Source organism: Dreissena polymorpha, chromosome 6 (genome assembly GCF_020536995.1).
Source record: "Dreissena polymorpha isolate Duluth1 chromosome 6, UMN_Dpol_1.0, whole genome shotgun sequence".
Classification (NCBI taxonomy): Eukaryota; Metazoa; Mollusca; class Bivalvia; order Myida; family Dreissenidae; genus Dreissena; species Dreissena polymorpha.
The window spans coordinates 38,223,059-38,232,267 of NC_068360.1; the positions used below are offsets into that span (position 1 = coordinate 38,223,059).

The 9,209-nt window shown below is 35.6% G+C and overlaps 2 protein-coding genes across 2 annotated transcripts; both read left to right on the top strand.

Moving 5' to 3' along the window:
• The first annotated feature begins 476 nt into the window (after window positions 1-476).
• On the top strand, window positions 477-4,597 carry LOC127834397 (E3 ubiquitin/ISG15 ligase TRIM25-like). The gene is made up of 2 exons (XM_052360228.1): window positions 477-1,631; window positions 3,141-4,597. The coding sequence occupies exons 1-2, from the start codon at window positions 734-736 to the stop codon at window positions 3,158-3,160; spliced, it is 918 nt and encodes a 305-aa protein (XP_052216188.1). The 5' UTR covers window positions 477-733; the 3' UTR covers window positions 3,161-4,597.
• On the top strand, window positions 3,655-8,418 carry LOC127835600 (hematopoietic prostaglandin D synthase-like). Its single transcript, XM_052362036.1, has 3 exons — window positions 3,655-3,791; window positions 6,553-6,649; window positions 8,254-8,418. The coding sequence occupies exons 1-3, from the start codon at window positions 3,655-3,657 to the stop codon at window positions 8,416-8,418; spliced, it is 399 nt and encodes a 132-aa protein (XP_052217996.1).
• The last annotated feature ends 791 nt before the right edge of the window (window positions 8,419-9,209 follow it).

Below are 9,209 nucleotides of genomic sequence, written 5' to 3' on the forward strand. Positions count from 1 at the left end.
TATGGGCACACTTGTCAGATCCTATACATATATTCCCATGCAGTTTTTATATGTTACATCAAAAATGCTTATTAATTGTACGTTCGTGCGAGTATGGATATATGTTGTGAATATATAATAATTGATTAGATAACCGATCGTGTACTTGTTGTTGTTACAGCAGATATGAGTTGAATTTGAAACACATTCCTCGTTATAATAACACATGTGACTTACCTCTGCCAGTCTAGTTTTAATACATTATAAAAATGTGTGGGCATCGCAACCTTTAAAAAAACATAAAATATAAATTAGGCATAAATTTGAAAAAGAAATAAATTAGGAGTTTGTTTCACGAATAATACAATTGATAGATAGATGAGTGGACCGAATGCATGACAAATTCAGCGTATTCGCAAATGTTCTTTCGATTTGTTATCAGCAATCGTGGCTACTCGGTCTCTCTCGGAAAGCACTTGCCGCTTGTCGAAAGTTTCGATGTGATAACAGTGATATTATCAAAACATTCGATACTGTATCAGGAACTTCATCGTCGTGTAATTAATGTTTATAATCACAAGTTTTTGTGATTTTGTGTTTATGGACAAAACTTTTTGCTATTGTAAAGACTATACATCGGGAATAAGAATAGCATGATTATCGAACTTAACACAATGTTACCAATTTGATAACAGTTTTATACAGTTTCGTTTCGGTTATTTTAAAATCAATCATATAAACAATCCTCTGTGAAATGGCAACTGGTGGTCATGAAATCGAGAATGAAGACAGCAGTGACATGGTTGGTGGATGTGTCCAGCTGCGTTCATGTGAACCGTGTATGAAGGATAACACCTCTACAAATGCGACTCAATTTTGTACGGTGTGCAAAGAATTTATGTGTGATGATTGTAAGCGAGGACATAGTCGCTTCAAACCTGGTAAACATACATTCATCAGTGCAAAAGATGTAACTGAAATACCGGTAGTGGTCGACATGAAGGATTTAGACAAATGCGAAGAACATCAAAAGAAAATTAAATTCTTCTGCAAAGACCACTCGCTATTGTGTTGCAGTACATGTGCATTTCTTCATAGGAAATGCACAAATGTGGACGAGTTAGCTAAGATTTCGGAGGAGAAAGGGGAGCTATTGCATGATTTGAAAAGAGATCTTGTTCAAGCGGCCAGTAAAGAAAGCGATCTCATAAATGATTGCATGCAAACGAAACTAAGTTTAAACGAAAAACTGATCAAACTTCCTACCGATATTGGGGAATTAAGGGAAAAAATAAATACACTGTTTGCCAAGGCAACAACAGTCATTAATAACCAAGCTAAAGATGTTGTCGACGATGAAGTAAAGCGCCTTAGTGAAAGACAAGCCTCTACGGAAAAAGTTCTGCAAGCAATTAACGATATACTTCCCATTTGTTCCGCTGTGGTCGATGATGGAACACCTCAGCAAGTGTTTATTCTAGCAAGGACCATAGAGCGGAAATTAAACGACAGTAAAGTTCATGATAATCAGCTGCAAAACAACCATTATACATTAAAATTGTCATTGCAATTTGCAGAAGAGATTTCGACAATTCTGAAGAAAGGAAGTGATTTTGCAAAACTTGAATCTCTCCGAATTCATCAAAAATCAGGTATGTATTACATACATAACTTGTTAAATACTTGGCAGCTTCTTTTATTATTTCTTTAGATGTTTAGAAGTTTCAAGCGTTAAAGTGAAAAAATCATTTTAATTTTACTACTTCCGTTCCTTTTTACCCCTTCATGTTAATACTTTAATTATACAACATATGGTCGATATTGCAGATGCATTTCCGTTGCGCTTTACTTTACTACTACTACTTCTACAACTACTACTTCTACTACTACAACTACTACTTCTACTTCTACTGCTACTACTACTACTACTACTACTTCTACTACTCCAACTGCTACTACTACTTCTACTACTACTACTACTAATACTGCAACTACTACTACTACTACTACTACTACTACTACTACTACTACTACTACTACTACTACTACTACTACTTCTACTACTACTACTACTTCTACTACAACTGCTACTACTACTACTACTTCTACTACTACTACTACTACTACTACCACTACTACTACTTCTTCTACTGCGGCTGTTACTACTACTACTACTACTACTTCTACTACTACAACTTCTACTTCTACTACTACTACTACTCTTACTACTACTACTACTACTACTACTACTACTACAACGACTACTACTACTTCTACTACTGCTACTACTACTACAACTACTACTTCAACAACTACCACCACTACTACTGCTACTACTTCAACTACTATTGCTACTACTACTACTTCTAATAATTCAACTACTACTACTACTACTACTACTACTGCTACTACTACTACTACTATTACTAATTACTACTACTACTACTACTTCTACTACTACTACTACTACTACTACTACTACTTCTTCTTCTCCTTCTACTACTGCGACCTCTACTACTATTACTTCTACTTCTACTACTACTACTTCTACTGCTGCTACTACTACTACTACTACTACTACTACTACTACTACTACAACTACTACTACTTCTACTACTACTACTACTACTACTCCTACTACTACTACTACTACTACTACTACTACTACTACTACTACTACTACTACTACTACTACTTCTACTACTTCTACTACTACTACTACTACTACTACTACTGCTACTGCTACTGCTACTACTACTACTACTACTACTACTACTACTACTACTACTACTACTACTACTACTACTACTTCTACTACATTAGTAAACATGTGTAATTATATTAGATATTAAGTAATAACTTAACAGCGTTAAGTTTAAAAGTACAGTTTTTACTTTACACATGCCAATTATAACACTGGAAAAAAATATGCATATTTTGCCAATATAATACCACATCCTCGTGCTATTATCAGTGTGTGTGGCAGTTAATTCCCGGCATATATGTCGAATTTCTCATAGCTAATATTAATCGTGGGACCAAGACATCGTGAAAACCGTTTTTTATTTAAATAAAATATACGTTAAAGCCATTAATACGAAACATTAAAGTGACTCTATTGAACAGTTTATATTTGCTATAGGTGAAACATTTACTTTCAGAGCTGACCAACGCCTCTTGACATACCACTCTGTGCGTTTCTTATTTAGCAAGTGTTAATAAAACAAATAATATTTTGTTGCAAGCTGACATAAAGAAGAAATACAATGTATATAATAAAGACAGTAGCCAGACGCGTGTAACCCATCCCATAATCGACTGTTTTCCGGCTAATAAAGTCAGTTAATTAAATGAACCACAACTACTGATTTGCTACACTGCGTGGGTTTTGGTCTTTCGTCATTGAGTATGGTTATTGCAATGTACACTAAACGACGGGGGTTGCAGCAACGCTTGTTTTTAAGTTGTTTATATGCATTCACTATCGTGGATTATGTACAAGTGATTGGGTGCAACTTCAACGATGTACCTTCTGGGATAAGGCGCGTCCTATATCTTGCACTACTCATGTTGGCAAATTTAAAAGTTCGTTGAATCTTCGGACAACCACGTAACCAGACATACTTGATAAAACGCGCGCCACACATAATAACACATTATTCTAAGCAACCAGCAATGCCGAGCTACAAACTTCACTACTTTGACATCCGGGGCCGCGGCGAGCTGAATCGCTACCTCTTTCTGGCGGCCGGAAGGGACTTCAAGGACAACCGGATACCGCGAGATGAGTGGCCAAATGTCAAACCAAGTTGGTATCATGAACCGCTCGCAAAATATATTCATAAGATAACAAATGAAGCATGTAAACGCTTGGAACCAGTATCATAAATCACAAAAAAATGTGCAGTGTGTACTGTTATGATTAATATTTTTTAAATATATGCTATTATTGATCGCTAATGTATTAACACATAATTGATGCTACAAATCATTGTGTTTGATTATCCAAACCAGTGTGATAAGTGATAAAAAACATTGTGATTGGTGATGTAAATAATTGATGACTAAAAAAAAAGTGATTGGTTATCTTAACAATCGGTGATCCAAACCATTTTGATTGATAATCTTAATAATTGTTGATCCAAACCATGGCAATTTGTGATATCAATAATTGTCAACCCAAACCATTGTGATTGGTGATATAAATAATTTGTGATCCAAACCATTGTGATTGATGATCTTAATAATGTGTGATCCAAACCATTGTTATTGGTGATCGTAATAATGTGTGATCCAAACAATTGTAATTGGTGATCTAAATAATATGTGATCCAAACCATTGTGATTGGTGATCTAAATAATGTGTGATCCAGACCATTGTGATTGGTGATCTAAATATTGTGTGATCCAAACTATTTTGATTGGTGATCTAAATAATATGTAATCAAAACCATTGTGATTAGTGATCTAAATAATGTGTGATCTAAACCATTGTGATTGGTGATCTAAATAATACGAGATCCAAACCATTGTGATTGGTGATCTTAATAATGTGTGATCCAAACCATTTTGATTGGTGATCTAAATAATGTGTGATCCAAACCATTGTGATTGGTGATCTAAATGATGTGTGTTCCAAACCATTGTGATTGGTGATCTTAATAATGTGTGATCCAAACCATTGTTATTGGTGATCTTAATAATGTGTGATCCAAACCATTGTGGTTGGTGATAAGTGTGATTTGCGATCTTATAAATTGATTGATGTGTATTTACTGGTATATTCCTATCGGCTTTAAGTCCCATGTTGAAGTCACAACTTCTTTGCTGAAAAGCGAAATGGGTCTAATGCCCTACGAGGCCAGCTAAGGTCCAGATCAGGCTGCGCATTCGTGCAGTGTTGTCAGGGGCAATCCGTCCGTTATAAAGTAACGCGAGGTTTCACAGACTCATTAGCGAATATGGTACCTTTTAACCCGACTGTGAGAATGCAATTTTAGATTATGAGGATACTATTGAGACACAAATTCACTTATAGTGTAAAACTGTACACGTGTACATTCCTTATATGAATGAACACGACTTGATTTTTGACCGCTTTATCTATCATTACAATCGATAAATGTAATCAAGGTAAATGTGTATAAGATATGGCTGCAAAACTGGATTTAAGTTCAATTTGCAGGCTAAGATTGTATTTACAAAAGCGCAAACTCATGTTTATTTTTAGACTGGGCACGACGGAATAAATATTTGTTTTTCAACATTAATCCGGGATGTCAACACAATAATACAGCCTTATAATGCTTCATGTAACTACAGTGCACAATTTATTTCAAACAAGGTTAAGTCAAGGGCAATCGCTTATTTTAAATGATATTTAGATAAAGGCGATCACTTATTTTAAACAATGTTTTAATTAGAACAATCGCTTATAATACACATCCGCCAAGACAACGAGCTGTGGATACGGATTTAATGAAGCGTTTACTATGCCTTGGATAATGATGTTCTAGTTTTTGATATGATATTGCAAACCAGAGCGTTGCATGTCATCGCATCCCTTGAGATAAAGAAATAAGTATTTAAAGATGATTTATATTGCGTGTGCTGTTTCATTTAATTTGTGGACATAAAGTCCGATTGTCTAAGTATACTCAGTTATTTATCCGTATGTCTATGATACTGTTGCTATTGTATATTTGATTGTTATTAAATTTAATGATTGTCATGATGATGATGATGATGATGATGACGATGATGATTTTTAATCGCATAACGTGTATAAAAACAAACATTATTTTATTCAAACCCATATGCTTGGGCTCGAAAGTACAATTTTAGCCATGGTTGGCAACCCTCGTTGTTTTTTAAAAACCGCGTAGGTTAAACGGCGATTATTCTTTGGGCGTAAAATGTCTTCCCAGATTAGCTTGCACAGTTCGCACAGGTTCATCGTGGGCAACACTTTCCGCTTTTATGGTATATTTCGTTTAAAGAAAGTTGTTTTCTCGAAGAGCCAGAGAAGACTGAAAGTGCTTCCATAATAAGCCTTTGCAGATTGCACGTGCTTATCTGGGACGACACTTTACGAACATGAATTAAGCCCGGATTTACCAGAACGAGGCTCCATTAATCGTTTACAGAGGTTTTGTGGATGATCTAAGAAACTCCACTCAGGTGGCTAATGGTTCCTCGTTAAGTGTGTAATGTTACCACGCCTAAGCGGTTAATGTGTCCCCGCTGAAGTTGCTAATGTGTCTCCGCTTAAGTGTAAAATATTCCCCGCTCAAATGGCTAATATTTCCGCGTCTGTATGGCTGATGGGTCCCCGCTTAAGTGGCTAATGGTTTCCCAGCTCAAATGACTAATTTGTTCCTGCGTAAGTGGCTTATAAATCCCCGCTCAAGTGGCGAATGGTTCCCCGCATAAGTGACTATTGGTATCCGCTTTAGAGGCACATGGGTCCCGCTTATGTGGCCCATGGCTCCTTGCTTATTTATCTGCCGTCCATGTAAACACTTAACGGATGAGTCACACTGTGCGTGATTCAGATTTGGCTGGTTAGAACAGCTGGGAGCAGGCGCTCTGTGACCAGACCCTGGAACTCATTAACGACCTCATTCTGAAAGTCGTCAAACACCAGTTTGAAAAGGACGAGGAGAAAAAGGTATGTTTACTTCATGCATAGTAAGGTGTTTCTGTATTCATAGGTACCTGTCATATCGCATCAGGGTTTTTAAATAAAATTTTGTAACACTCTTTAATCGAAATATTTCAGTTCTGAATCAGAACAAATGAGAAAGAAATTTTATAAATAAGTATTTTTCATAAGCAAGATGTTTATGTTATTTAGTCGGCTAATGAATAAATGAATACATTAATGAATAAATGAATAAAAAAATAAATACATAAATAAATACAATGTAATATATTGTAATTGCCATTTTAAGTTATTTCAATAAACGAATAGTTTTTTCTGTTACTTTACAAAAATCTAATAACAATAGTTCATTAAGTACATATCTAATGCAGTTTAATATTTTAGAAGCATTTCGGGAAGCAGTTAGTTGAAGTAGACTACCCAAAATCCTTGGGATACTTCGAAAAACAGCTCGAAAATAACGGCGGCAAATATTAAGTAGGAAGCGGGGTAAGTTAAACAAATCAAGGTTTTAAATGAGCTGTGCTCTGTGAAAAAGGGCTTTAATGCATGTGTGTAAAGTGTCGTTCCATATAAGCCTGTGCAATCGGACTATAATTAGGGCTAACCTATTCCACTTTTATTGTATTTTTCGTTTAAAGATAGTCTCTTCTTATCAAAAGTCCAGTTAAGGCGGAAAGTGTCGTCCCTGAATAGCCTGTGTGGGCTGCACCGACTTATCTGGGACGACACTGTACCCACATGCATTAAACCACCCTTTTCATAGAAAACTGCCCAATTAGTAAAAGTGCGAGTGTCACTATTTAGTTTGGAAAACAAAAAGGCTGAAGTGTAGTATCATGATGAAGTGTTCTTATTATCTCGCATTATTTTGGCATTTCAAAACATCTTAAATATCTATTACAAAAGTTGTAAAATAATGCATTGCGTATAAACAATATTTTTTGTTGTCTTCGTTGTTAATATAATTTGGTTTCGCCATGCAAATATATGTATATTTCGGTGGGTTCTTTGCGCTTCTTGATTGAAACAAATGCAACAAAACAAATAATGTTTTAAAGTAATAAACTGTGAAAATGAGCTTTTCAAGTTTTGGTGATTTGGCTTTTTTCCAGATTTGCAAAGTTTCGTTGTAGTTATGATATTTGAGAAAAATGAAACTGAATAGTTATCATGCTCTCAAATATCCAGTACATGCATCGGTTGGCGATTTAAAAACCTGAAAATGATAAATCGTTACAAACGCAAACCGATTGAATCATTTTGACAGTCAGTGGTTCTAGCCCAGTTGTGAATTAGTATTGTTTTCTTTCTTTAATTTAATTATTATTTTATAATGTTATATATTTAGTTCCAATGTTTACATTTATCCTTTCAAAGCATTTAGATACAAACTTCAAAACATGCCGAAACCTGTGAAAATGTCCCTTTAATAGCCATGCGAGAATAATCCTTGTACTTCAGTGTCCGAGACACCGACTGTGAGACAAAGACAGTAAACTAACGCGATACTTTCATGTTCCAGTAGTTAAACTGTTCAGATTAAGAAGTCAAATCTTTGTAATGCAAACATGTGTACATATCAGAAAACGTAAAAAACGTAATTTCAGTTAACCGTAGCAGATTTGGCAGCCTATGCTGTATTAGACACAGCGTTGCAGAATTTGGAAACCTTCTTGGAGAAGCACGAGAAATTGCGGGCTCACCGTGACATGGTAGGCGCCATACCCAAGATGCTGGACTATGTCAGCAACAGAAAAAAGACTGTCATCTAGACTTTCATTGTCATAATAATTGAACAAAATAAATATTGTTAACTTAGTATTATATGGTATGTACTCTTGTGGGATCTTAAAATACTGCGTATAGCTCGGGAATATTGACATAACATTGATCTATATGCATTAGCAATATGAAATTCTGTTACTATAAGTATAGGAGTTTCGGTACTGGAACAAGCAATAAATGTTTTGCTATATCATCAATATCACGTGCACAAACAAAACTGAAAATAGAAAACAATTCAAGCGCATAAATTTTTGCTTGTTTGACAGTTCAATAGTGTAATGTTAATGTTGTCGAACAAAATATTCTTATTATCTGTTTGCATCTCATAGGTTAAAAAAAACGCAAATGAGTTGAACCTTGCTACGGGCAAAACCGGGCGTCCTGCATAAGCGTAAAGTATCGTCCGCACAAACTAATCTGTGACGACAAATACCGCCTTGACCGAATTATTGTTGATAAAAGTCTTCCTTTAGACGACCAAGTCCACATAACCGAAACGTGTCGAGCCTGATTATAATGATTTGGACCGCACAAGTCGCACAGCGACCACACTTTACGCACGTGCATACGGCTCGGTTTTCCCCGTACGCGACTCAATTGTTATTTAATACGTTTTTATCAGACCGTACCTCATTCAAGAAGATTATATCACCTCCTAATTAGTTTTGATTAACCGGTTTTCGGGGCGATTGCCCTCTGCAATTCGTCCCATAGGTAACATAATATAAAAACAACTTTGCATCCAGATTATGCATTCGCAAACGAAATAGCTCCGATC

What these genes read in the sequence shown, in the direction of transcription:
- LOC127834397 (XM_052360228.1), top strand. Translation starts at nt 734, where the DNA reads ATGGCAACTGGTGGTCATGAAATCGAGAATGAAGACAGCAGTGACATG. An exon ending in CCGAATTCATCAAAAATCAG is followed by an intron (nt 1,632 to 3,140) that starts GTATGTATTACA and finishes ATTTACTTTCAG; the next exon opens with AGCTGACCAACGCCTCTTGA.
- LOC127835600 (XM_052362036.1), top strand. Translation starts at nt 3,655, where the DNA reads ATGCCGAGCTACAAACTTCACTACTTTGACATCCGGGGCCGCGGCGAG. An exon ending in CCAAATGTCAAACCAAGTTG is followed by an intron (nt 3,792 to 6,552) that starts GTATCATGAACC and finishes TGGTTAGAACAG; the next exon opens with CTGGGAGCAGGCGCTCTGTG. An exon ending in AAAAGGACGAGGAGAAAAAG is followed by an intron (nt 6,650 to 8,253) that starts GTATGTTTACTT and finishes ACGTAATTTCAG; the next exon opens with TTAACCGTAGCAGATTTGGC.